General features: G+C 56.9%; 12 protein-coding genes across 12 annotated transcripts; 5 read left to right on the top strand and 7 right to left on the bottom strand.

The window, feature by feature from the left end:
* Positions 1–912: 912 nt before the first annotated feature.
* Positions 913–2,766, bottom strand: CGCA056_v013565 (Vegetative incompatibility protein HET-E-1; the record flags this gene model as incomplete). Its single annotated transcript, XM_037328809.1, has 1 exon — positions 913–2,766. One exon carries the CDS (start codon positions 2,764–2,766, stop codon positions 913–915), a length of 1,854 nt encoding a protein of 617 aa, XP_037172597.1.
* A 1,383-nt stretch (positions 2,767–4,149) lies between these two features.
* Positions 4,150–5,027, top strand: DOT5 (Peroxiredoxin DOT5; the record flags this gene model as incomplete). The annotated part of the gene is made up of 2 exons (XM_037328808.1): positions 4,150–4,507; positions 4,594–5,027. The coding sequence occupies 2 exons, from the start codon at positions 4,150–4,152 to the stop codon at positions 5,025–5,027; spliced, it is 792 nt and encodes a 263-aa protein (XP_037172541.1).
* Positions 5,028–5,498: 471 nt separating this feature from the next.
* On the top strand, positions 5,499–6,234 carry CGCA056_v013563 (NADH-ubiquinone oxidoreductase 21.3 kDa subunit; the record flags this gene model as incomplete). Its single annotated transcript, XM_037328807.1, has 2 exons — positions 5,499–5,555; positions 5,716–6,234. The coding sequence occupies 2 exons, from the start codon at positions 5,499–5,501 to the stop codon at positions 6,232–6,234; spliced, it is 576 nt and encodes a 191-aa protein (XP_037172540.1).
* Positions 6,235–6,572: 338 nt separating this feature from the next.
* Positions 6,573–7,085, bottom strand: CGCA056_v013562 (putative ORAOV1 family protein; the record flags this gene model as incomplete). Its single annotated transcript, XM_037328806.1, has 1 exon — positions 6,573–7,085. One exon carries the CDS (start codon positions 7,083–7,085, stop codon positions 6,573–6,575), a length of 513 nt encoding a protein of 170 aa, XP_037172539.1.
* Positions 7,086–7,471: 386 nt separating this feature from the next.
* lxrA-1 (L-xylulose reductase) lies at positions 7,472–8,381 on the bottom strand (the record flags this gene model as incomplete). The annotated part of the gene is made up of 2 exons (XM_037328805.1): positions 7,472–8,271; positions 8,330–8,381. 2 exons carry the CDS (start codon positions 8,379–8,381, stop codon positions 7,472–7,474), a joined length of 852 nt encoding a protein of 283 aa, XP_037172538.1.
* A 1,455-nt stretch (positions 8,382–9,836) lies between these two features.
* ard1 (N-terminal acetyltransferase A complex catalytic subunit ard1) lies at positions 9,837–10,585 on the top strand (the record flags this gene model as incomplete). Its single annotated transcript, XM_037328804.1, has 2 exons — positions 9,837–10,149; positions 10,218–10,585. 2 exons carry the CDS (start codon positions 9,837–9,839, stop codon positions 10,583–10,585), a joined length of 681 nt encoding a protein of 226 aa, XP_037172925.1.
* A 440-nt stretch (positions 10,586–11,025) lies between these two features.
* CGCA056_v013559 (uncharacterized protein) lies at positions 11,026–13,536 on the bottom strand (the record flags this gene model as incomplete). The annotated part of the gene is made up of 1 exon (XM_037328803.1): positions 11,026–13,536. One exon carries the CDS (start codon positions 13,534–13,536, stop codon positions 11,026–11,028), a length of 2,511 nt encoding a protein of 836 aa, XP_037173110.1.
* Positions 13,537–14,770: 1,234 nt separating this feature from the next.
* Positions 14,771–16,241, bottom strand: tif222 (putative translation initiation factor eIF-2B subunit beta; the record flags this gene model as incomplete). The annotated part of the gene is made up of 3 exons (XM_037328802.1): positions 14,771–14,870; positions 14,925–16,088; positions 16,147–16,241. 3 exons carry the CDS (start codon positions 16,239–16,241, stop codon positions 14,771–14,773), a joined length of 1,359 nt encoding a protein of 452 aa, XP_037173111.1.
* Positions 16,242–19,195: 2,954 nt separating this feature from the next.
* nem1 (Nuclear envelope morphology protein 1) lies at positions 19,196–20,812 on the top strand (the record flags this gene model as incomplete). Its single annotated transcript, XM_037328801.1, has 3 exons — positions 19,196–20,323; positions 20,377–20,605; positions 20,661–20,812. The coding sequence occupies 3 exons, from the start codon at positions 19,196–19,198 to the stop codon at positions 20,810–20,812; spliced, it is 1,509 nt and encodes a 502-aa protein (XP_037172704.1).
* A 1,612-nt stretch (positions 20,813–22,424) lies between these two features.
* On the top strand, positions 22,425–23,160 carry CGCA056_v013556 (UPF0591 membrane protein; the record flags this gene model as incomplete). The annotated part of the gene is made up of 4 exons (XM_037328800.1): positions 22,425–22,437; positions 22,583–22,651; positions 22,728–22,963; positions 23,026–23,160. The coding sequence occupies 4 exons, from the start codon at positions 22,425–22,427 to the stop codon at positions 23,158–23,160; spliced, it is 453 nt and encodes a 150-aa protein (XP_037173105.1).
* An 862-nt stretch (positions 23,161–24,022) lies between these two features.
* Positions 24,023–24,810, bottom strand: NHP2 (H/ACA ribonucleoprotein complex subunit NHP2; the record flags this gene model as incomplete). The annotated part of the gene is made up of 2 exons (XM_037328799.1): positions 24,023–24,432; positions 24,516–24,810. The coding sequence occupies 2 exons, from the start codon at positions 24,808–24,810 to the stop codon at positions 24,023–24,025; spliced, it is 705 nt and encodes a 234-aa protein (XP_037172702.1).
* Positions 24,811–25,487: 677 nt separating this feature from the next.
* qcr-8 (Cytochrome b-c1 complex subunit 8) lies at positions 25,488–26,219 on the bottom strand (the record flags this gene model as incomplete). The annotated part of the gene is made up of 4 exons (XM_037328798.1): positions 25,488–25,545; positions 25,622–25,799; positions 25,987–26,012; positions 26,161–26,219. The coding sequence occupies 4 exons, from the start codon at positions 26,217–26,219 to the stop codon at positions 25,488–25,490; spliced, it is 321 nt and encodes a 106-aa protein (XP_037172703.1).
* Positions 26,220–26,539: the final 320 nt, after the last annotated feature.

The following is a 26,539-nucleotide window of genomic DNA, read 5'->3' as shown; positions in this document are numbered from 1 at the left end:
TATGCGGGTAGTGGGGCGGGAGGGGAGGGGAGGTTTTTGGTAGGTGCATATTTTGGAGCGAAGGTAAGATAGAGATGGACGAGACAAGGTGAGTGACCTTATTTAGAGAAGACGGGCTTCGGATACTCTTGAGTACTGATTTGGGTATTCGACACTGAATCTTGGGTTTCTCAAAAGGGGGCTATGCCGGTGATGGTGAATCTCTGGCTAAGCGTCTTAGACGTTGAGCACTTACACAGGCAGATGGCTGCAGAAGCAATAGGTGCTTGTATGAAGAGTCTTTTCCTTTTCTTGCGTAGATACCATAGGAAATTCGATCTATATTTTCCCCACCATGTAATCTCCCATTTTGTTCTCGAAAACTATCATGAGCTACTTCGGCCATGTCACTCAGTATTGAGGTTCCAATATCGAAAGACGACACCCACTTCCTTCACCATCGCTGCAGAGATTCAGTCGTCACTCATGCACAACTGTACAATCCAGAAAATTGCAGAACAATTCTTTTCCTTCCCATTGCAAGACTAGATGTCCGTCAAGCAACATGTCAAGCTCATGCCTTCGGCGCATAGAAATGGCAGGCGCAAAAGCTCGGACCCACCTTTCCAAGCAGGAACGTTGCGCCTGTCGCGAGTCGCCCGAAAATGGCCGCACATCATCAAAATTTCACTCAATGCTCGCTCAACACCACAACGTCAAATAATCCACCAAAACACCAAAAATGAGATCGCGAGAAGCCCATGAGAGCAAAATTAAAGTGACAAGAGTGGGATTCGAACCCACGCCAATTACTTGACTAGCACCTGAAGCTAGCGCCTTAGACCGCTCGGCCATCTTGCCGTGTTTTATTGTTGAAGAACCTTCCGGGAGTGGATACCATGAAGGGTTAAGCTGGGCTAGGCGACGCAAAGGTTACAATACCAACGAGGCGTCCGGCGTACCATGCGGCTCACCAGCAGAGTCGACATCAAACCCAGTGTCCAATGAAGAGTCGACATCGTTTACAGAAATCTGGATAGTCCAGGCGTACCTTCCCGCGTCACTGGGGATAACGCTCAAGGTTGTGAGGACCCGCCGATGTTCAGACAGCTGAAGTATCCGAGAGGCTGGACAGTTTGGCGATGCGACGCCCTCCGCGGGTTCCCGCTGGATGGCCAATTGAACGGCAGGGTGTGACAAGCGTTGACCCGGCCAATATTCCCGACGTTCCATCACAGGCCGAACGAGAAAGTAGATGCGACCGCCAAACAAAGACGCGGTATCCCAGTTGCCGAGATTCCTCAGAAGTGGAACACCTATGGGATCCTCATAGTTGCTAAGCAATATTGCCCATCGTTCCGAGGGCACACGGTTTGACATGACAGACACGAGAAACAGCTTCCCGACCTGTAGCTTGTTGTCTCCCAGCAGCGAGATTTGCAGCAATTGGGGGGTTAGGGAGATTTGGTCGAATCTCTCATGGTGAAGGAACACGCTGTCCATGCCGTCCCAAAGGGCATCAGGAGTAGCCTTGGAAATCTCGGTGTGGTGTAGCCATTCGAGTGTGCTCTGGTCCTGATTCAATCGAATGAAGACAGCAGGGCGGAATCTCTCGTCTTGATGCCCGATGTGATCCTCAAAACTGATGTGTCTCAGCAATTTTAGCAGTCGAGGCTTGCTATCGAACAGCACGGCCTCGTTGAAGAAAGGCATGGTGAGCATCCAGGGCTTGTGGCGGATGAATCCTGACGGGGTCTTGGATACGTAGATGCCAATCGGTCTTCGAACTGCCGGTATTCCTTGTGTATCGCTGCACTGCAGTAACAACACATACTCTCTCCCTTTTGAGGCTTCAGCCCCATCCTCAACCAACTCTTGCATGTGCAGAGTAGTGGAGACCATCAAGTTGGCCCTCGTCACAACAACATCGACATCGTCGATGAGCGGCGGCGTGTTTACTATCGTCCGATACAAGCAGGCAGCGAATTGGGCTGGTGATTCGGCGAATACGCCATCGTATGACCGCTGCCGTCCAGGATCCGTTGTCTCTGACGTCCAGGCCAGCAGAGACAGGTCGTTGGTCTCTTGCAGAATTTCCGACTGTAGGCGTGCGAAAGCCTTTTGTCCTTCCCCGTAGAGCAGGGGCATGTTGATGTCGAACAGCCCGAGCAGGCAGTATGCTGCATCCTCGATTCGAGTAGTTTGCCGTCTAGAAGCCCACGACATGCGAGTGGCGACTGGTATTTTCTTCGGTGACACCTTATTGAACAATATGTTGCTGTCAATGCCCGTGATGGAGGTGAGTATTATAGCCAGTGTTTCTTTATACCCAAGTTGCTCCCAGACATCATTGTAGAAAATGATGTTCTTTGGCGCTACTAGCTCCTGCAAAGTCCATCCTCGCGTGAACCATCGGGAAGCTGCGAAGCGCTCGGGAAACGTACTCGAGTTTGCATCGTGGTGTACATCAGCCAGGTATGCAAAGCATACTTTTGACGACTGATACCACCGGAACATGGAGTTGATGGCCTCGGAGAGTTCAGCACTCGACGACTTGTCGATGCAGCAAGTGTCAACCCAGGCATAAGGAAGGCCCCGCGACTTGGCGAGGCGGCATGTTGCGGCAATCTTTGGAAATCCAGCTTTCCCCCTCACGGCGTCGGTGAGGTTCCTGAAGTCCTGGAAGGAAACTTCCTCCGTGCCCCAGGTGTGTGAGAGAATAGCGTAAGGGACGGTGGGATTCAGGTGCTCTTCCAATTGAAGATTGTCGACGTTGATGAGCCACATGGTAGGAGTTAAGCAGGAAGCAGGCTACCAAGCAAGCAACGAACCCCGGGCTGAACTGGGTAAAGAAGGACGTCGCGTGGTAGGTTCTGCGGGGCCAGATATGACGCTGCAGGCTTTCGAGCGACGAAAGTTGTGGTGTGGAGGGGAGGACGACATTTTCTCGACTACGAGATGGAGAATTGCAGGTACAGAGGCTGACGAATGGTGTTGGTGAAAGAAGCTCATCTGCAGACAACAGACTACTTGGAAATACAGGAGAGAACTGGAGGACTGAAGTGGCATTGAATGCGCGCAAAGCAGGTGGCTTCCTCTTCCCGATACCTAGGCATCGTGGCTGCTGGCAAGCCACATTCTCATCGCTCCGAACAAATGCGGATGGAATCTCGATGGCAGGGACAGAAGTAGAAGTAGGGCGTCGAGACACGAGAAAGGGCCCAACGCCTGTCAATGACGGACACGACGCGGGTGAAACTGCAGCGCATGTGGCCCTAGGCCCAGCCATCTGGTGTTCCCCCACACGAGCCCGGCAGCGCCAGAACGTGCGTTTGCACAGAGGCTAAGACCAAGACGGGGACGAGGGTCGAGGAACGCACGGCCACTGGACGAAAGTTTAGGCCGGGGTGGTGGGAAAGAAGCACCGAACCAGGAACGCAGAGAGCGTTGAGAGGTGGACGGCAGGGAAACAGCCGAAGGCACGAAATCTCCTTCAGAGCCGGAGAGAGAGAGAGAGAGGCGTGTTCCCCGTCTGCCACTGCCGTTCCTGCCCCAACGAAGTCGCAGCTGCAGTTGCAGGGCACTTGGGTTCGGGGACCCAGACACGCAGATTCCGACCTGAGTCCTCTTGTGCTCTTGCTACACCACTCCTCCGGCAACCGCAGCTCCTCCCTCCTCCTCCTCCCCCGAGCTGCGCGCAGCGTATTTTCCAGACTGCCCCGAGCTTAATAATTGACACCACAGTCCGAGCATGGGTGTAGTGTAATGAAGGCAGGGTACATCTTCATCGTACCTTGCCTTACCGTCAGGTAGGTAGCATCTGGGTGCCCGCACCGCACCGCACCGCTCCGCGCGCAAAATGCAGCACGCAGCATCTGCATCGCATCAGCCCCCTGGTCCCGGCTGAAGCTCTACCCATCGCCGCCTGTGATTGGCTTCTCCCGAGGCCGACCTCTTGAACCTCCTGTTTACCTCTCAACTTCCCTCGACTCCCGTAAACCCCTCCCGTCTTGCTGCAATTTCTCCAGACCTGTCCATCGCATCCAGATCGCATCATCAGCGCATCACCCAAGTCCAAGTCGCACATCACAAGCGACCCCCCTTGTAAAATCGCCGGCATCTACACCTGAATCACTACCACTAGCTCCCCCAACCCATCCTCCAGACGCAATGCCCGTCGAGCTCCGCAAGCGCAAAGCCCCCGAGCCCGCCCCGGCTCCTGCTCCCAAGAAGGCCTCCTCCAAGGTCGCAAAGGCCACAGAGAAGGTCAAGAGCGCCGTCAAGGCAAAGCCCGCCAAGGCCGCTCCCGAGAAGCCCGTTGAGGAGCCCGTTGAGAAGGAGAAGCCCGTCGCTGCCAATGGCTCCGACAAGAAGGTCAAGGCTGCCAAGGGCGAGACCATCAACCTCGACGGCTTCGGCGGCGAGGTCGAGACTAACGACGGCGACAAGACCACTCTGACGGAGCTTGTCGACAAGAGCAAGGCTGGCGTCGTCCTCTTCACCTACCCCAAGGCCTCGACTCCTGGCTGTGAGTACTCCCCAATATACCGCGACATCCGCTCGGCGATATCACGTCTGGATGCACAGCGTGCTGATAATCGTCTTGATACCCAGGCACTACGCAAGTCTGTCTCTTCCGAGACTCCTACGAGCCGCTTACCAAGACGGGCTTGGCCATCTACGGCTTGTCCGCGGACTCGCCCAAGGCCAACACCACCTTCAAGACGAAGCAGAAGCTGCCTTACCCGCTGCTCTGCGATCCCAAGGCCACCCTAATCGGTGCCATTGGGTTCAAGAAGCACCCCAAGGGCACCCAGCGTGGTGTCTTCGTCGTCGACAAGTCCGGTAAGGTCCTTGCCGCCGAGCCCGGCGGTCCTGCTGCCACCGTCGAGGTTGTCAAGGCGCTCGTCGAGGAGAGCGGTGACGCCGAGGCTGCTGCCGAGACTGCTGCCGATGCCAAGGAGGAGCCGGCCAATGGTGACGCCGAGGACGAGAAGGAGGATGGCGCCGACGAGGCCGAGAAGAAGGATGAGAAGGAAGGCGAGTAATTATAGTGCTGCGATGTAAGTATAATCTAGTGGTGAGAGTGCGTTCTTGTAAGAAAATGCTCTCTAGGAGGGATATGGGACGGTTTTTCATGTATCCGCAAGGTAGTTGGGAATTGATTCAATGGCGTTGGTCTTGCTTCAATTGCACATCATCCCCTCTGCCTCGGCGGCAGAGCATCGCCAAACCTTGATGGCGATGCACGCAGGCCAATTTCCCGTGAATAAACCCCGGAAATTCCAGCGTTGCAGGGCAGATTTGCGTGAGAGAGGTGAAAGTGGGTACTTTGTGTTAAAGTCGGGTTGCAAATTGAAGCACGGCTATTGCTTCGACCGGCTAAACCCCGGCTACCCGCTCCCGCCAGAAACTGGAGCACGCTCTCGACTCGGGTGCCGGATCACCACCAACATTCAAGCTCGCCCATCACCGACCGACCGAATACCCCTCTCCGCTCAACCCACGACGTCGCCAAGATGGCCTCCAAGGCAGTTGCGAAAGCTGCTGCTGGCGGCATTGTGGAGATCTCCAAGGTACGACCGCCTGCGAGGCCTCAATTAGCCTCTCCCCGACGAAACCACCACCCACCACCACCACCTGCCATCATCACCAAACCCTCCCCGACAAACGACCCAACTGCCCATGCCTCAAGTCCACGAATCCGATAGCTAACACACAACCCCCAAACCACAGAAACACACCCTCCAGTCCACCGGCGTCTGGGAACGCATCCGCCGCTCCCTCGCCATCGACCCGAACCGCTCCTCCGGCGTGCCCTTGAACCCGACCTTCCGCAACCCGGCACCCGGTTCCCTGGATCCCCTCCAGTACGACGACCCCGTCACCGTGCCCGCGGGCGACATCGCCGACAACCCGTACTGGAAGCGCGACTCCCGCCGCAACTACCCGGCCCTCAGCGTCGTCAACCAGGCCGATGTCGTCGGCCTGCTGTCCGTCGGCTCCGCGGCCAACCCGCGCGTCGAGCTCATCGGCGAGGCCGGCGAGAAGGCGCTCGTCGCCGCCCAGGAGGAGGCCCAGACCACCGGCATCGCGGCGTATCTCGAGAAGAACGGCACCGCCGTCGAGGCGGGCAAGGAGCAGCTCTTCACCAACGGCCTGCCGCCTACGCCCAGCGGCCACGACCTCAAGAGCGGAAAGTGGGACGTGCATAAGTACAAGGTCAACGAGGACCAGTCCTACGGCGAAGCGTGAGTTTCTTCTCTAACCTGGCCGGTATTGATCGTGGGTTTGCTAACGTGGGTTGCTGTTTAGTTACCCCTGCAGGACGTTCACATAGGCGAGTGGATTTGAGGGTTTCTGTATGAGGGGAGTGGCAAAGCTGTAAATATGACGGACACTAGATTCCATTAAACGTTTTTCTCAAGTTTTCTGAAAAACAATGTCCCAAAATAGTCCCACGCCTGCCCTTATGCTGTCGTCCTCCATCTTGGGGTATCTCGACTCCCGCCGCTCATGCTCTATCTAGCTGTGGGAAGACATGCATTCAACCAACACCGCCCATGCCAAAATAACCCGAAACAAAACAAAACTCAAGCCTCCTTTGCCTCCGCAACCTTGGGGGCCTCAGCACCCTCCTTGGCCGCAGCCCCCTCCCCCGTCATCCGCTCAATGATCTTGACTTTACCCTGGGCCCTCTTGAACCGGTCGTCAAAGTCGTTGACGGCGTCGTCGTTGTTCTCCTTGGACAGGGTCTCGGGCTCGACGAGCGCGAACGCCGCGGTGACGTTCTTCTCGAGCCGGGCGTTTGGCGCCAGCGGCGGCAGAGAGCACGTCTTTGAATCCGTGGGCTGCTTCTGCTGTTTCTCAGAGGATGACGCCCTGGGAACAGCAGCCGTCTTTTGCGGGAGCGACAGCCTGTTGGCCCAGACGACGGAGCGGCCGTGTATCCTGCCGCTCTCGAGGAACTTTTCGTAGCCCTTTGCGAGGCCGACGGAGCGGCCCTCGATCTTGCCGGCGAGGATGCCGTCCGCGGTGCCCTGGCGGAAGCCCTCGGCGAAGAACTGCTCCTCGAGGTTGAGGACGTCGTCAAAAGGGTCGTCCATGTTATTTTGCATTGGGGGGAGTGAGTTTTTAGAGTATTTGCGAATCAAGACGGGCGAATATTATGATTTTTATTCCGGACGGTTGTTGCGTTGAGGCCAAACGCTGAGGTTGAAGTTGATGGAGGGGCGATTTCTAATGGCGGGGCAAAATTAGCTTTGACTCAGCGACTTTTTGGCCCGCGTCTCCGACTCTCACATCAAGCATTCAACGCTCAAACTGATGAAAACAAATAGGCTAATTTCACAGAATTTTCACAGTTACATTTTGGGGAGGTGAAGAAAACAGTAGGTCAAAGTGGTTTGGGAATCAATTCTAAAAATTCTAAGTCTATTTAACAAAACAAAACGGAGCGCCATTCACATGAATCATCACTCATAAGAACCCTCTACTGCATACCAAACAGCATGCCGCCGTTGGCGCAGACAACCTGACCAGTACACCAAGCAGACTCCGCGGACACAAGCATACCGACAACGCCGGCAATCTCGCCCACGTACGCGGGGCGGCCGCCGGCCTCCTCGGCCTCGGCGACGAGCTCGTCCGAGTCGATGCCCTTGCGGGCGCGCATGAGGGGCGTGTGCTCGATGAAGCCCTTGATGAAGCGCTTGAACTCGGGGGTGTTACCGGCGTACATCTCGGTGAGGACGGGGCCCGGGTTGACGGCGTTGACGGTGGCGTTCTCGGAGAGCTCGCGGGCCCAGGTGCGGGTCATGGCCTCGAGGGCGGCCTTGGTGCCGCCGTAGACGCTCTGCTCGGGGAAGCCGGTGGACGAAGAGACGGAGGACATGTTGACGATGCGGCCGCTGCGGTCGCGCGGCAGGTAGGGCTGCAGGGCCTGGACGAGGAGGAGGGGCCCGAGGACGTTGACGCGGTAGGAGAGGTCGAACTGCTCGACTGTGATGTCCGGGAGGAGGTTGTTGTGGGCGACGCCGGCGTTGTTGATGAGGATGTCGACCTGGAACTTGCCGTCCTTTTGGAGGAAGTGGGCTTTGGCCGTCTCGACGAGGGAGCGGGGGCCGGTTGGGGTTCCCATGTCGGCCTGGACGGGGAGGACGGTGATGTTGTGTTTTGTCTGGAGGTCGGCGGCGAGCTGGTCGGCGGGGGCTTTGGAGGAGGCGGAGGTGTAGCCTAGGATCAAGTTGCAGCCTTTGGAGGCGAGGTTCTCCGCGATGGCGAAGCCAATGCCTGGTGTTTTGTTAGCTGTTTTCTCGAGTGAGCAAGTAAGCAGAGGACGGTATCGCACCTCGAGAGCCGCCGGTGACGATTCCGAGCTTTCCTTCGAGGGAACGAGACATTGCTGATGCTGTCTTTGGTATTCGGATTATACTGAAATGTGACAATAGGAAACAGAGGCTACCGGGTCACGGAATGGTTGCAAAGTGAGAGAAGAGGAGAATGGAGAGAGGTAGATTAGCAGGTTACAGCAAGACCGGGGAGGACGGGGACCACAAGGTCGCTCTTATAACACGGCAGCTTAGGGTACCCAACGTAAGAACTGGGACCCTTAGTAGAGCAAAAAAGCACAATCTCCTAAATCGGCAATGCTAGCAGTTCTCGTGACCGGACAGAGGCGCGCAGCTTGGAGGTGACTGGATTAACGACCCAATGGAACGCGTCCTCGTGGCAGGAAAGACCCTGGTGCGGCGTGTCCCTCGAGACGAAGCTCTCGGCGGGATATGCAAGCTACCCCGCTGTCGCAGAGCTGTCCGGGGGGTAAAGTGCTGGCTGGAGCTTGCCCCGCGGTGGTGGGACGGACGGCGCTGAGATGGGCGACCCCCACGTCATTCTCCCGCGCCAATCCTGTGCCAGGGTTCGAGCCGCTGGAAGGGTCTTTCTAGACCATCGTGAAGGTCGCATTAGGGTTCGGAGAGGGCCCTGGTGCAGGGGACTCCCAAGTTGAGACATTGCTGTGGCATTTTGTTGGGTACGAATTGCTACAAGGTGAATTACATGGCTGGAGGGGACGAATCACGAGCAATTAACAAGGGCGAAAAATAGAGACGACCACGAAGATCCCGCACATTGGGGAGATCTTAAGAAAGCATCGTATACTGTTACTGCAGACCCTGTAAGACCAGAGACTCTGTATGCTTTAATCTTGGACCTCGTTCTTTAGAATAAATTGGGGAAATGGGCCATTGAGCCAATCCACGAGTCAAGTTGCGTCGTCTTTGCGTCGTGATGTCTCGGTGTCGGTGGGAAGTGTTACCGCTAAAGCTGGAGAAGCAGCGCTAAGACTTTCCGGAATAGTTTACACCGAGTATAATATGCGGGAGGATAACGGTATATGCTGGAACTGAGTAGCTGGAAACGTAACAAGCCGCATTGAAAAATAGAAGCACGAACGGAAGCGCCTTTGGTGGCTGACTTCGAGTCTAGTGGTCAATTGAATGTGCAGCTTGGACAAGCTCATCCTCTGCATTGGAACGGTAAAAAGCACAGCTGTAAGCTCCCCAATCGCAATTGGCGGGGCAGTTTCGAGCGACCCTCGGAGCCTCGTGCGGCGCTGAGTGTGGTGGGGTCGGCAGCAGCGACCACCAACGACATGGGTAACCACCTAAAAGTCTCTCCTTCACCACCATTCATCAACCCACACCACCACGCACCCCTCCCACCTCAGCCTCGCGCGACAGCTGCCTCCCACCCCGGACTACGACCAGTCCAGCTCGAACAGTAGCCTCGCTTCCTCCCTCTGCGTCACTGTACCGAACTTCCCGTCCCGAGACGAAAAGAAGAGAAACTCGCCCACCATGGATATCCGCCTCCTCAAGTCCTCCGACCTCCCCCTCATACAACACGCCAACCTCGAGAACCTGCCCGAGAACTACTTCCTCAAGTACTACCTCTACCATGCCCTCTCGTGGCCCCAGCTCAGCTATGTCGCCGTCGACGTCTCCCGCCCCAAGCGCACACCCTACGACTACCCCAAGATCGTCGGTTACGTGCTCGCCAAGATGGAGGAGGAGCCCACCGACGGCGTGCCTCATGGCCACATCACCAGTCTCAGCGTCATGCGCACCCACCGCCGCCTGGGTATCGCCGAGAAGCTGATGCGTCAAAGTCGTACGTGTGCCCCCGTCGTCAAGGCCGTTGCCATTATGGACGTCCTGAGCTGACATTGACCCCAACAGAACTGGCTATGGTCGAGACCTTTGGCGCCCAGTACGTCTCCCTCCACGTCCGTGTCTCCAACAAGGCCGCCATCCACCTGTACCGCGACACCCTCGGCTTCAAGACCGAAAAGACGGAGAAGTCGTACTACGCCGACGGCGAGGACGCCTACTGCATGAAGCTCGACCTCGGCTACATCCGCGAGCAGATTCAGGACGAGCGCGATCGCGAGGCGGAGGAAGGCGGTGCCGCCGAGGCCGCTGACGAGGGCGATGCCGTTGGCGACGTCGGCCGCGACCCCAACGCCGACAAGAAGCGCAAGGTCAAGGTCGGCCGCGGCCTCGGTGTCGGAGAGCTGGTGGAGAAGAACGAGTCCGCCAAGAACTAGGAGTCTGGCCGTGAGTCTAAGTTCGTCCCCTATTGTCTGTCCCCTATTGAGGCCTCCAAGGAGTTTTTGATGAATGGGTCGAAGCCAGTGGCGATCTGACTGGTGAATGATGAACCGTGAGGACGGGAGGCGCGATCTGCATGCGGACTTGTGAATCCCCGTATTGGGCACCATCCGCGGGAGACTTTGGGATGTTCATCTGCCTGATGGCGTCCGAAGCTGTTCAAGAGAGGTGGCTCAAAAAAAGAGGCGTGTACACAGGGACAAGCATTCTAATGAATGCAAGTTTAAAACGATTACGACAGGATATGGCGCATCATAGCACAGTGACCCAAAAATAGACGAGGCATGGTAAATTACCAATGGAAGCAAAGAAACAAAAGTTCCCTCCCATATGTTGTGCATATATTACATACTCAACCAGTCTGTATGTCTCGCTTTCACCATCCGGCGGCTTTTCTTTCTTCCTCCGCGACTAGCTCCCGCGCGTACTCGGCATCCGCCTCGACGCGGAGCTTCTCAACGTTCCTGGATATCTCATCAATCTCTTCAATCAACCGCTGCGCCGTCTGCTCCCCCGTCGAGCTTCCTCCGCCCCGTCCCCAACGACCGAACCCGCGGCCCCGCCCCCCGCCGCAGCGTCCTCTGCCCCTCCCCAGGGAAGCATTGTCCAGCTCCTCGGTTCTCTGGTCCAGGCGGAACTTGTCCAGCTCCTCCACCTTCTGCGCCAGGTCCTTCTCCATGTCCTTCACGGCGTCGAAGAGGGACTGCGACGACGGTGGCTGCGGCGTGCTCGGTGATGCTGGCTCGACGCCGCCCACTCGCTCTGTTGCCGCGGGCCACGCCCCGGGGAACCCACCATTGAAAGCGTCTCCGCGTCCGCGGCCGCGGCCGTCCCACCCTCGCCCGAAGCCGCCCGCCCAGGGATGGAATCCCCCGCCGTACTGATGGGGCCCGTTCGGGACGCCCCACATGTTCGGAGCCGGCGGCGTATGCGTCATCGGCGGTTGGGGGTTGATGGGCGGCACGGGTGGCACTGGCGGGATCGGCGCCGCGTGTATTACCGGCGGCGGGACGTGGACATGGAATCCCGGAGGCGGGAACGGCGGCGGCGCGCCCCAGGTTGGGGACTGGTGTTGGTGTTGATGTGCGTGGTGGTGGTGTTGTTGGTGGTGTTGTCCCCTACCGCCGCCGCCGCTGCGTCTGCCTTCCCTCCGGCTCCGTCGTTCCTCGCGCCTCTGCTCCCTGCGCTCCCTCTTTTCCTCACGCCTCTTCGCCCGCCGCTCCCGGCGCTTCTCCCTGCGGACGCCGCGCTGCTGGCGCTTGAGCTTGCGCCATTCCTGCGTCAGGGCCTTGATCTCCGCCTTCAGCGCCCTCTCGTCGACAACGGCGGGTGTCTCTGTAGCAGACGATGCCTGTTCCCGCGCCGAGGACCTGGCGGAGCGGATCTCGGAGCGCAGCTGCGAGACCTCGGCCCGCGTCACGGGCTGATCAGGGTGCGCGAGCCAGTCGGCCACGCGCTGCTTGTAGATGGGCAGCTGCGCGGGGTAGAGGTCGTCGTAGTCGGGCAGGGAGCCGACGGAGGAGGCCGAGTCGGAGGAGGAGGTTGACGCGGCGGAGGACGAGGAGTCGGAGGAGGGGGAGCGGTGCTGGTTGGCGGGGTATCGTCCGGGAGGACGGCCGCGGCCGCGGGTGTGGGCTCCGCCCCGGTGCGCTTGGAAGAGCGGATGGTCGGGAGGCGGGCCTGGGGGAGGAGCGTGAGGGCCTTGGGGGAACGGGCCGGGAGGGAAGATTGGTGGTTGTGCCGCGGCGGGATGCCATTGCTGTCCGACGTATGGCTGCCCGCGGGGGGTAGCGGTGTTGGGGTTGTTCCCGAACCTGATTCCTCTCTCATCTGCAATAAAACTCCCCAGCCTGATGCCGTTGCTATCCGCTATGAACCTGTCTCCAATAGAGATGCCGTCTTCGCTCAGCCTGATACCGGCAAAGTTCCAGCTCCGGGACCCAGAGGGTGCAGGCTGCTGCGGGACCGATCCCTGGTGAGCGTGTGCTGAGAAGGGCACGGGGCCCCCGGGTCCAGCCGACGCGGGACTATCGACGTTGCGGTCGAAAGACTGATCCCACGCCCCGGGCATCCGCAGCTCCTCCACTTCCGGGCTCAATCTAACCAGCATGCCCCTCGGACCGAAGAAGCCCTCGTTCCATTGCGCGACGACGCCCTCCGCGTCTTGCCTCCTCAGCCCCACCCCCACGGCCGCGGCGCCGGGGTCCGTCTCTGGGTCGGAGCGGATCTGCTCCAATTGCGCGGAGGCATGGTGGCTGCTGTTGCTGCCGGTGCTCTGCCCGTTCACACTGTCCCCACTAGAATTTGCCGCAGCAGCAGCGGCGGCGAGGGCCTCCTCTTCGGCCTGCAGCTTGCGGTTGATGACGGCCTCATTGCGGGCGGCGGCGTGGTGGGGGATCAGGACGTTGATGAACGTGGCCCAATCCTGCTGCGTGACATCCCGGGCGGCCCAGGTGGGCGCGTACGGGACGTCGTCCGGGGTCGTTGTGAGGGTGATGGCGATTGTGTGGACGAGCTGCTCGCGCGGGGAGCGGGACGGCGGCGGCGGGCGGGAGTCGAAATATGCTGCCGAAAAGTCCGAGTACGCCGTCGTTGACGATGCGGGGTGGTTTGCAATGCTGGCGTTGGCGCTGGAGAGGGAGGAGTCGTGGCGCGAGTGCGGCTGGGTGGTGTTTGTGCGCGGGGTCAGCGGCGGGGTGTAGATGACTTCGCTGTGGGAGGAGGTGTGGGACGAGACGCGCGAGGCGGCATCGTCGGACGGGATGCGCGGTGAAGCTGAAGCGTTGGTGTTGTTGGTATTTGAGCTGCGCCCGGCGGTAGAGTAGATGTCCGTCTCTGAATATGGCGGGGGCGGGATGTCGTCGATGTCGGGGTCTGGCTGTCGCATGGCTATTCGCGGTGATTTTGTTGGTCGGTGTAATTGACGGTGATGGAGATCGGTGAAGCTATGACTTCTTCGCAGAGGTGGGATGAGACGAAGATTTCGGTCGACGTTGACGACGTTAATTGTCAGTGCATAGATAATTCTCACCTAACAACGAGAAGAAAAAGATTGGAGGAGGGAGACGTCAAGGACAAGAAAAGGTCAAGAAATCATCGGCAAGCCGGCACAACCGCGAGCGGTGGGATCATCTGGCGTTTTTGACGAGCTGGGCTGGGCCTAAAGGTGCTAAACTCCGTTGACTCAATCCTCCAATGTCATCCATCTCAAGACCCCCATGCCCCTTCCCGCTAAGCCTTGGCCAACTTAAACCTCAACAGCTGCCTATCCAGGCTCACCCGAACGTTCGCGTAGCCTTACGACCCTTCGTACTCTCGGACTGCGTTACTTGTCGAACCACAGTTCGTCACTCGATAGAGGGGGACCCCGCCTCCCGAGAGCCCAGGCGGCGCGGCCGAGCACACGCCATGTGAAGATAAGCATCAAGCTTAGGTAGTTTGAGGGAGACCCCTGCCCTGCAAAGGCGCAGCAGTACCTTACTTCCAGTACGCGTTGCGCAAAACAGCCCGAAAAGATGTCACCGCCCAACTGTGTTTCTCTTACTTCCGAGAAGCCTCAAGTTAGAGAAGCCTCACTGCACGTTGCTGACGCGGCCCCCCCTGCGGACGGGAGAGGCAGCAGCGCACATCTTTCCAAGACCAATCATGACGAGACCCATCACCCAAGAGCTAGGTATGACTCTGAACCGCCAAGCGCATCGCTGCCTTCCACACACACACACTCACTCACACAACGAACCAAGCGCCCAAAGCCCCAGCCAAAGCCCCTCACTCCCCAGTGGGTCTCCCACGCCGTTGGAACGCCGACCCTTGAAAGTGTACCCGTCGGCGGTAAACCCCTCCGACTCCAACGCCGTGCTGCCGAACCAACCGGCCCTAGCCCTAGAACAGCCAGAGGGCTACATACGTACAGTGATGCGACCAAATCGACAACTAGCGTACTGTACAGAACCAGGCTATGCATGCCGCGCCTGATGATGCCGATGACTGGTCAGGCCCCAAGAACTTTCTTCGGTCTCGTCTTCAGGGCCACGAATCACTGCCAGGGCCGCGGACGCCGCTTTCGCGTCCTGGCAGGGTTGAATGCAAGTTGTTCCTTGCGACACTGGGCATGTCCCAGATCACCGGTCAGCCTCGGTGCTCCAAAGATGGAAGTCCACGTCCTCTGGCTTGTAATGATCGGCGATAATGGTTGACAGATGGTTGCGAGAATGGGCGCCGCTGTACACGCTGTTAGTTATTGGGTTAATCAAGTGGTACGCGGCAATCACTTACAGGTTTGTGATGTAGGTGTCGAGCAGCTCCGGAGGCACAAACTCGCTAACGGCGCTCCGAATGTCGACACCATTGACCATGGCCCCGTCTGCGAAGCTCACATGGTTCATGGAGCTGCCCCATTCTACCAAGCTCTCCTCGTCAAAGTAGCTCTCTGGGCAAAGCTTGTACACACCACTGAGGATAATAACAGGGTTGCCCTGCTCCTTGGCTGCGCGGGCGATGACGCCGGCTCCTGCGTCCGTGAGGATACCTCCGTTAGCCAGAACAGCTCTCGCGCCGAGGATGACCTTGTTGATCCGTGGCATGTAGGCCATCATGCCGCCGTTCTGGATGCTGATCGAGTCAATGCCGGCAGCGCTCAGCTTCTTTCTAAATGATGCGTAGGGGCCCTCATTGGAGCCACGAGCTGGCTCCGACGCAATGAATACGGTAAATCTTCGCCGCGTGGCCGCGCGCAAAATGAACTTTTGAACAGTGGCTGAAGGCTGGTGGACGAGCACGTAGTCGCCTGGGTGAATCTGGACATCAGCAGCCGCGGCAATTTGGTCATCTACTTGGCTGATCTCGTCCTTGAGCTCCTCAATACCCTCGATGACCTCTGACCTGAGAGCGTGAACCTTAGTCGACTGCCCGCGGAGAGGGGTCGAAGCACCCGAGTCCTTGCCGAAGGGCGATCCAGCCATAATTGCGCTGACATCTGCTGGGGGAGAGGCCTCGAGAAGAGAGAAGAGTGACTTGGAGACGTGGAAGGAGCTCGTTGAGGTAAGAGCGCCGGGACGGACCGGTCTCGGGCCGCTTGAGATGTAGTCTGCGCCAGCATCCTGCTTGGTATATGTCGAAGGGGGCCACTGGTGCTCCAGCTTGGAAGGGTCGGGCACTGCTGTTGTAGGGGTGGTCCCGACCTCTGTAGCCGTCTCGCTGGCATCTTCGTTACGGTCCTCGGCAGCCTCGTCTCGAATCAGACTGAGCACGCGCCTGACAATGTTGCCCACAACAAGCTCCTTGGGCTGGGCGGCGATGAGGCGCAGACCAATCTGCTGGATCTTTTCCAAGAGTTGATCGACATCGGACCATTTGGACTTGGCGACGACTTGGAGGAGGATGTGGGCGGTCGCGACGGCGCAGAGCTCGGAGCCCTGGATCTGTCTTCGCTTCAGCAGCCTGCGACGCAAGGGTTAGCAGAGGAGGACGGTTTGACGCGACAGGAAGAGGTACGTACGAAATAAGACCGTCAATTGAAGCTTCTAACGGCTTTCCCTTGAGGGATTTGAGGTACCGCTCCAGGTCCCCCACGCTGGGTTTCACTGTAGCCATTTTGGGAGTGTGCAGGTCGTTGGTGGGAAGGGCCGAGAACGGGAGGAGTCGCGGGTTTATCGCGAGACGGCTAGGATGTGTCGCGGGGTTGCCGAAGGGGCAGAAGGTTAATCTGAAGGGCAGTAGACGTCTTCAAATCTGTCAGCACGCGTAATACACAATTCAATGGTTGTCTGTCGGACTTGGCTGGGCGTTGGTGGTGAATTGGAAATTGTGCGCAGAGAGCTGTGACTCAACGTTGAAGCTTCGGGGAAAGCACAATGGAGACCATCCCTGTCACACCAAAAAATTCGAGGGGCATTGGGTGACCTGCTCCAGCTTCTGGGGCAAGTGTCAGCGGGTGGCTCTGAGTGGTCGCGCAAAGCTCGGCCCGAAGCAACCCGTACAGGGCCCTGAAAAGGTCCCCAATCACTCTGGAAAGAATCGCTCCACTGGGGACTGCCCCTCCATCACTGCAAAATGACGTTGGGGTTTGAAGCATTCTGCTGGTGATTCTGCCAGTGATGCGCTAGGGCGTTGCGCTGTCCAGTGAGCTTGTCGACAGCTTTTTTCCTTTCCCTGGGGCATAACTAGGTGCACACGAGGGCAAGACAGGGAGGCAACTTGAAATCCCGCAGTGGGTGAGCAAACTTGGATTGGGCGTCAGGTCTTTCATTTGGCATCATTGACAGCTTTGGGTTAAGTTGAGGCTACTAGCTGTCCTATTAATCCATGGTCCTAGAGGCACTTGACTTACATAGGTATTCGTCAAGACGAGAAAAAGGCCAAAGGTTGTTTCCTAGAGCAGAGAGAAATATGTCTTGCCCCGATATTTCAAAGGCACCGATGGAGTTACATGAGGGTCGTATGTGATTGAGCAGTATTTGTTCATCCGAACTCTATGTCATCATTTACATCCGTTTTTGTTCTGATAGGAGTTTGTCACTAGCAAACTACCACCCGGCCTTTTTGACAAGGAGTTGACGGTATGGAATTTAAAGTTCCCATGTTGAAGCGACAAGCGGCCTTGGTGTTGTAACGGTTAATGCCTCCTAGCCCCAGTAATAAGCCTCACAGAAAGCGATACCGACAGCAATTGGGAGAGGCAATGCTCAATCACCCGCATAAGAAAAACGCTCATTCAAGGATCTGCGCATGGCCTTTCTGCCTCACTAACGAATGCAAGAGTTGCGGGTTGAGAACAGGTAGTTGGGGCTGTCGACGAATGGTTGGACGGCAATGGAACACGGATACGAGGCGTGGATCGGAGAACTGTGACGCTGCTCTTGTGATGGGCTCGATTCTTCAGTTCCCGATTCATGCCCTGCCTCTGCTCAATCAGATTCCCCAACGACAATATCAAAAGTGGAGTTGAGTTCTTCACATGAAAGAGCACATGTCTGGAAGAGCTTGTCGGGAATCGGCTGATGGATGCTTGCAATCAGTTCAGAAGTCATCGCCGAAAACCCATGGACATTCGTCGAGGGTTAAGCTGGAAGTAGAAGCCCTTTCCGAAGACCGCACCACAAAAAAGGGCGAGGGAGAAGGGGAGAAGTCCAGAGCTCCGGATGCCGCTGCTCAATGCTCAATGCTGTTGGGTAACGACAGCTTAGATTGTGGGCTGAGGTCCACGGGGACGAAGAGAATACTATGTACATGGATTACGTAGCCGCTTGGCGGCAGCTGGCCACCCCTGCTGCTGCTCACTCCCCCAAAAGTTGCGGCCATGTTCCACTGAAGCACCATAACAGCAAATGGCAGAGGTCCAAAAAGGACACTGAATTCTTTGCAGACACTGGAATCGACACGTGAACATCCAGTAGGCTGTCTTCATTCCATCCCCCACAAGGGAAAGAGCCAGGGTAACCAAGCAGTGTAACCCCCAGCAGTCCGGATAGCACCCACTGATGCTGCTGCTGGCCTGCTGCTGCTGCTGCTGCAAGAGAGAGTGAGCGAGATAGAGAGAGAGCACAAAGTACCGTCCCAGCATATGTCTGCGTGACGGTACCACTGTCCACCACAGGCGGCCCAGCCCGACCCAGCAGACTCGCAGTCTGTTGAGAGCTGCTCCATCGCTCATCCCTCCACTCCCCTCGCACCCTCGCGCACCTCACACTCCTTGTCACTTGCACCTGGAATCCGCTTCCCTCCCGCGGCTTCCAGTCCACAGTCCACAATCCACAGTGAACAGTCCACAGAACCTCTGTCGAAACAGATCGGTTGTCGTTGACGCCTCCAATCAGAAAAAAGTTCCCGGCCATCTCAACCATTAACCACCCCCCTGCCCGTCTCGACTGGACTCTGCGAACTCCCGACAGCCCGACACCTTATACCGTACCTACACTCCCTTTTCACTTACTCTACCTACCTGCTTCTCCAACTTCTCCAGTATCTTCCCCCTCCTACGGCCATTTGGTCCAAAGGCAGTCCAAGTCCAGCCAGCACAACACATCAGCAATCAAGTCGACAGCTTTGCGCTGACGGCCACATCGCGCTTTAGCGTTTGTTAGCACCAGACGGACGAACCTTTTTTCGCCCGCGCCACCACTTTCGCGCTTCTTTTTCTCCCGCGTCGACTATCCATGGCGAGCTGATTTGCTGTTACTCCTTGGATTTTGGGGGGAACACCACCTGGCCAGCCCGAGGCTTGGAACTATTCAACACGACCGACGATACACTCGATCCTCGAGACCCGCAGCATCACTTCGAACAAAACCACTTCGACGCATATAATTAGACAAACACGCACTCGTTCACTCGTTACCTCGATCGCCGCGCACTTTGCCTTGCTGCAAATCCGCCACCTGCTCTGACGCGACAGCTCGCCCATCGCATCTCCCGTCGCGCGGAACGTCTGGAACATTCCTGACCACCAGTACCCCTATCTCCTGATCCTCGAACCCGCTCGCCCTTTCCGATCTCCCATCGCACCCGCCGTCGACCCCATGCCTCATGGATTGCATATCTTCTCAAAGATGAACTCCCTGAACATAATCACCTCGCGCGTGTCTCCGCCGCCGAGTCCGGTCGCTTCGCGATCCAACTCCCTGGGTTCGCTGGGTCTGACGGTTCAGTCCGACGACAACCAGCATGACGGCGAGAGCGCAGAGAACCAGGGTGACAGCCACGAAGGGGAAACCTTTCCGCTAGAGAAGACCGCATTTGAGAAGAACAACGATGGTCATGGCATGGATCTGGCCAGCGAAGCCACGCCGCTAATAGGGGAATCGAAAGATTCTAGCCTAAGGTCGACTTCATGGCACTCCTTGCCTCGGCGCATGGCTGTCAGCTTCATCAATTCCATCCGCTGGGTCTTGTCAACCCTTGCCGCCCCTGGAGTATATCTCATCGCCTGCCTCTACGACGACACGGGCGCATTCTCGCCCTTTTATCAGCTAAAGAAGCTGTTCGGTTTCGGCGGTAGCAGCAAGGAGTTTGGGAACGATTTCACCGAATCGAGCGCCATGAACGAAAAATCGGGAAGGCAAGGGAGCGCCGGGTACGGAGGTGTTGCGTATTCCAGGCCAGTCGGGTCGTCAGGTTCATCATCTTCAGGTCTATCATCAGAATCCGATTCAGACGCAGATCGCAGACGGCGTGGATCCACCAGTCGACACTCTCGGTCCAAGTCTTCAGCAGAGGAAATCGCGCCGGCAAGAAGGTCCATTCGCATTAAGTTGCACAGCGACGATGCACTGCCGACGCGCAAGCATAGGAAGACGCAGTCTGCTGCTGCGCGTCCTAAGGAATCCGGCGGCTCCGACATTTCTGCCCAGCTCAAGTCTCCAACATCTCCCGCCGGCGCACTGACGAGATATCCCAAGACGCCGGCTCCTCCCCGACCCTTGATTCCCCGCCGTCAGCCGTCATATCTGAACATCGAACCGACCGATCCCAAATACCAAAAGACCCTTATCTTGGACCTCGACGAAACTTTGATTCACAGCATGTCTAAGGGAGGCCGCATGAGTACTGGACACATGGTTGAGGTCAGACTCAATCAGACGTATGTGGGCGCCGGAGGTCAGACGTCCATTGGACCGCAGCATCCAATCCTGTACTGGGTTAACAAGCGTCCGCACTGCGATGATTTCCTCAGAAGGGTAAGTCGATTGAAGCTGTTGAGGTCAGGGAGTAAGCGTTGACAGCTGTCTAGGTCTGCAAATGGTACAATCTCGTGGTGTTCACGGCTAGCGTCCAAGAATACGCAGACCCCGTTATCGACTGGTTAGAGGCAGAGCGAAAGTTCTTCTCGGCGCGTTACTACAGACAACACTGCACCTTTAGACAGGGCGCATTCATCAAAGATCTCAGCTCAGTCGAGCCTGATCTCAGCAAGGTCATGATTCTGGACAACAGCCCGTTGAGTTATATGTTTCATCAAGGTATGCGACCAGAAAACGGGGACCCTTCCGCGATCTCATCTAACTAGTACACCAGACAATGCGATCCCAATTCAAGGATGGATCAACGATCCGACAGACAACGATTTGCTCCACCTGGTGCCACTACTAGAAGGGTTGCAGTACGTGTCGGATGTGCGGGCGTTGCTTGCCTTAAGAGGAGGGGAAGACGGTCAGCACATGGCGTAAGGGTTTGGGAATTGTAGAGGGTTATCGGTGTACAGGCATGGGAATAGCGAAGCGGCCACCGGCGGATTCAACTACGCGGTGTAACGCTGTTTTAATAAAGAAATTCGATACACAGACGGAGTATGGAGTTTGGGCGATGCGCTCTGTGACTATTTCGAATTGCTGCAGGTATGTCAGACCACTGAAGAATCGCCAAGTATGTGAGCAACGCGGTAGAGAACCAGAAGAAAGTGGCATTTTCGTGGCTTTTGACAATTCCAACTTCTCAATGCAGGGGCTATCAACGCGCTCAAAGGCGCATAATCCTGTCCCGTTCCTGGGCTAGAGTCGGCCGGGTACTGCCGTCAGTTACCTCGGGTCTTGAATAGGCAGGCAGCGGCATGAATGATACAATAAATACGTAGTTTTACGGAAGGAATCGCAGTACTCTCCACGCAGAATAGTCTACTCTAGAGCTTCCCTGCAGGGGTTCGCAAAGCTCGTGGGTCCCGTTCATCGGAAACAGCATCATGGCTCGATTTGCGACTTAGACTTGCACCGCCTTGGTTCAGGACAAGGGGCGTTTTCAAGCCACTGAACAACCCCCAATCTCGATCAGATTACGGGATATCCGTACTCCAGCTGCTCCTTCCCCGCAGTCTCTCCCGACAGTGGCCTGTTTGACAGGCGCTGAATTGCAGGGCCAGGCAAGGCAAATAGCGGAGGGCAAAGGAGGACAAGCTCCGAAAGAGAGGATTGCCATTGAGAGGTGATGTGCTCCCAGGTGACATGGAGGTTAGATGCGGGTAGTTAGCCGGGGGTATGCGGGTTCATTGGCAGGTCTCGGCCAATGGAGGGAGCACGGAGTGGGTCGGGTGTGGGTTTGGCGGGGGAGCCAGGGTGGTGACATCATGGCACAGGTGACGACACCACGGCCTCAGGTGCTTCGCTGGGCCAACAGTTCCCAATTGCGGCTGGCTGGGGGCGGAAAGCTGCTGTGGAAGGGGAAAATGGCAGGGTGGGAAAAGAGATTTGGCCTGGTCTGGACTGGTAGTCGGGACACAATCATGCAGCAGCAGGGCAGGAAAAACAAGCAGGCAGGCAGGCAGGCGGTAGGAGAAGCTACGGCACGTCTCTCGTCACGTCTTATTCCATTTGGACGAGAAGCGCCCCCCACCCCCTGCTTGTACCTTTCGCCCAGCTATGCTTTTAGTGCGCGTAGCTCCTGTTAGCCCTTGGCTGAGGTAGTCTTACACTTCGTCGATGAGGGAACGAGACTTCGATCTCCTCGACGGGGCCCGCGTCGCCTAGGCGGTTCTTGTACCTTGGTCACCCATTACCTCAATAGCTAGCTCTGTTTCGCCCTCCAGGGGGCGGGATTGTGGTTGAGCTTGGCCTTGGCTTTGAGGTTTCTGGTACTTTCCCACTTGCGTGCAGGAGCTGAGGTCACAGCTAGCTCACACTAACGTTGCGGTGCCTTGCACCACCTGCCTTCCACACACCACCCCTTTGGCACATAAAAGCCAGTCCTGTCCCGCCTCTCTGGCCACAAGTCTCTATTTACATCTCTCTCCCAGCCCAATCGAACTTGAGTTTTCCAGTTTCATCAAAAGATACCCAAAACACCGCCATCATGTCTTTGCACTGTAAGTGTTGCCTCCCTAGATTGGAAGAAAAGGTCAAGCTTGTGCCTCAATGTCGAAAGAACGCCGATATGTCGTCATCGTGGATCAAGGCAGCTTGACAGAAACGAATAGATTCAACAGGTTGCTAATATCAACTGCTCAACAGACCTTCCCCCCGTCAAGCCTTCGGCCATCGCCCTCGGCACCATCTTCAACCACACCACTGAGCTCGCTGGTACGTGATACCTTTCTCCTGGCCTCCAAATCACACCATTCGATCACATCAGCTGACCAGAGCTCGCTCGCAACAGTCTTGACCCCCCTCTTCGGCCAGACCTACCAGCGCGCCAAGGCCGCCAACAGCAAGGAGGAGTTCCTCCGCTCCAAGGAGGCCAGCTCCGCCGCCGTCGCCTGGGGCACCTCCCTCGTCGGCTCCGCCCTCCAGTCCTACGGAGTCGGCGCCCTTATCAACGCCACCGGCACGCTCTCCTACAAGGGCGCCGCCTACCTCGGCAGTCTGATCTTCTTCGCTACCTCTGCTCCCGGCGTAAGTTCCTCTTCCTAGCATTTTGCCTTTGTTGTGTCGATGACTGACACGCTTGCGCACAGTACATCTCCCAGGTCTTCGCCGAGAAGCGTCCTCTTGACACCGTCGGTGTCAGCGCCCTCGCTAAGGTCATTGAGACCATCGGTCTGTCTGTCTTCCTCACCTGGTGGGGAACCCGCACCAACCCCTTCGACTAAAGGGTTTCGTCTCCTCTAATGTAATGAAATGAAATGGAGAGTCTGGAGCAGACTCTCGTGTGCTATTAGCTTGTTGGGTTGGATGGGTTGCGGTCATGGAGTTTGAAGAGAAGTCGGTAGCCTCGACCGGGAACCACTTTGCCATGTACACTTGCTGCTCAAGCCATGATTCCCCTAATTAAAAAAGGTTCAAAATACTTGTCGCTGTCAACTTGAAATGGGTTGCAATATCCGTGAACATCGTGACATTGCAACAACTGAGCGGGAGAGCTATGTCAAGAAAATTCACCTAGGAGGGGAGATGTTGATGGACGTATAGCATTTCCACATGTCACGACGCTTGCTCTGGACGGTGACATTGGCTGGGCTTAAGCTTCGCTCCAAAGTCAAGCAGCTTGGGCCGAGCACCATTCGCGAGAACATGACGCCTTCACAGCATCACGAAAGACAGTGCCCTCACTCTGAGAAGCACTGCAAGGGTTTCCTCCACACCTTCGCACCCTGACGGTTCCAACGAAGGCTTTGATGATTTGAAAATCGTTTATTGGTGAGTAGTCAACCATACTCATGCAGATAATCCGTTAGAACGCCGGGCATCTTTTGCTTTTGTGCCATCCAGGAGAAAATTCAAGTTCCCATATGTCCGCGCCGCAAGGTTCAGGTGATGGTGGTACAACCCGCATAAAGCCGTTTTGTAATCGTGGACCCCGAACGCACACCCACACTCTCGAAGGGACGTCTCTCGTACCTAATTTTTATAACACAACCTCACTCGCCCATGCAGGGTATCATGCGCATCACGCCAACACACACAGACTGCATGTCCCCTCAAAATCCGACCACAAGCCCTGGTATCAGTAGCTTAGGACCAGAAAGACTGCTTGGCCGTCTCCTTCTGCACGAGCTTGACCAGGGCGGAGTAGACCTCGGAGTAGTCCTCGCCGTCATCCTCCTCGGCATCGTCGCCGGCGGACTTCTTCTCGGCCTTCTTGGCGTCGGCGGCGGAGCGCTTCTCGGTGACCATGACGACGGAAGTCGGGCGCTTCGTCTTGGCGGCGGCGCCGAGCTCGGCGCGCGAGGTGACGAAGATGTAGGGCACGTTGTGGTCCTCGCAGAGCACGGGGATGTGGGAGATGACGTCCATGGGGGAGATGTCGCCGGCGATGATGACGACGCCCGGGAAGGCGGTGTTGCTGGGCCCGGAGGCGGGAGACTTGCGGAGGGTCTTGACGACCTCCTTGACGCCGCGCTTGAGGGTGTTGTTCTTGGCGGCTGGAATGGGATAGTTAGTATGCCGGAACGTTTGTGTGGCCCAATTGACCTCGAAGCGCGACGCGGTGTGGGGGAAAACGTACCCTTGCGGATGGACTTCATGACCTTCTTCATGTTCTTCTCGTCGGCCAATGGCACGGCGAAGGGCACCAGGGCGCCGACGACGGGGAGGCCGTCGGCGGTCTTGGAGGAGACATCGCCGGAGGCGACGGCGGTGGCGGCGACGTCGGCCTGGAGGTGCTCGTCGAGGGCGCGCTCGAGCTTCTCCTTCTTGTCCTTCTTATCCTTCTTATCCTTCTTGTCCTTCTTGACGCCTCCGTCGGACACGGATCGCTTCTTGTCCTTCTTCTCCTTCTTCTCGGGCTTCTCGGCGGCCATTGTGACGGTTTGTGGTGGAGGATTGAAGGGTTGGAAGGGGGAGAGAGAGGTTGTGGGTTGGCGACGTGTTGGGTGAAGCTTCGCTGGAACCGACGAGACTCGACTTTTTTTTTCTTTGCAACTCAATGGGTTGCTGAACTTTTTTTCAGTGGGGCACTACGAATTGGCGGCGCATAGTAACTCCGTGCCGAGGCCTTACCTTGCGGCAGGCTTCGGTGAGATGTTCAATGCACGTGACCTGCAGTGGCCAATCAGCGGCTGTGCATTCCGCAAATGTCAGCGCGAAAGTGACTGAAGAACAGTTGAAGGTACTTCTTTGGTATCATCGGGTACGATTGCGCGTGGAGATTTGTATACCAATTTTCAGTGCTATGAATAATCGCAGCTACAGCGATATTGGCAGATTCATCGGTGTTCCTTTGGGGATTGTACTTATCGGACCTTGTCCAAAATATTCAATGACACATGCATTCCTTCGCCACATGCGCATATGAAGATCAAACCAGCAATAAACGCCATAGTCAGTGTCAGCAAGAGATGAATTGAATGTAAGTCGTCAAAAATTGGGGTTCTATTCCATTTCTCCCCCTCTACGTAGTTGATATACACGTGTTTGACACAGGGAATCGTTGGTCCACCTCTAGCTTTCGTCGTCCGCCGTCATCGAGTAAACTTGTTTACTCCTCAGAGTCACCGAACTCGGCGCGGCCCTGCTTGGAGTTCAGGTAGTGGTTGCTGTGGCGAGTGTTAGTCGAAAGGCGCTCCTTCAATGTCTACGGAGCCTCATCGGGGAGGCTGCAGGGTGACCTACCGGTGGGTGGCCCAGTCCATGATGTACCAGCCGGCAACAAGGGGAGGCAGGAAGTAGAGGACCTGGGCGCTGAAGCGGCGCCAGGTGTTGAAGACGGCATCGTGGGCGGCACCGGCGAAGGGGTTCTGGCGGTTAGGGGCAAGACCGTAGGTGATGATGCCTCTCTGCTTCTCGCCACCTGCACACTGTCAATTACGTGTTCCTGCCAGATTATCGTTTGCGTCGCGCATCGTTTGGTCGGCAATCTTCATCGTTGTCCACTTCCCCATCATCTTCCACTTCGACTCCCATGTCCCATCATTCATGCATCGCTCGACCATGTCGCTGTCGTCCTTCGCCATCGCAGAATTCGGGAACAAACGTACCAATGTGACCCCACCAGCCGAGGTGGCTAAGAGCTAAGTTAGCGAGCTGCATCAACAATGTAATTGAGGACGTTGCGCGTCGGGGCGGACAGAGGGAAGCATCTCGCTTCCACATCGGAAAAGCCCGCAAGGCGCTGTCGACTCAATTGACTTGGGATTCAGGCGTCTACTTACTGGCTGTACTTTCCGTGGGGGATGCTGGGTCCCGAGGCAAGAGCTTGGGTAGGTCTCATCTTGGCGGATGGTTGTGGTGGACGGTGATGTGCAACCGGGTGTTGAGGGTCGTTCAGTCAAGCTGGAAATCGCAGAGTCAAATCAGACGAGGTTCAAATCTTGTCCCCTTCCTGCCGAACCCGAACGCTGAGGCGCACACCCGAAAGAGGCTTAGCGCCTTTTGCGACTTTCTTTCCGTCACCAGTTGGTAGAGCAATTGCACCTACCCACCCAGATGACCCCGGTCGGCTTTAACAGCCGCCCGCCCAAAATTCAATGACGGACCTTACCGCGGCGGCCTGAGGAGCTTTCGACAGCTTCAATCCCACCTGCTCTTGCA

This window comes from Colletotrichum aenigma (assembly GCF_013390185.1).
Source record: "Colletotrichum aenigma strain Cg56 chromosome Unknown KSG_Cg56_contig09, whole genome shotgun sequence".
In the NCBI taxonomy this organism is placed as follows: Eukaryota; Fungi; Ascomycota; class Sordariomycetes; order Glomerellales; family Glomerellaceae; genus Colletotrichum; species Colletotrichum aenigma.
Note: the sequence above shows the minus strand (reverse complement) of the source record. Positions and strands in the feature narration are given on the sequence as shown.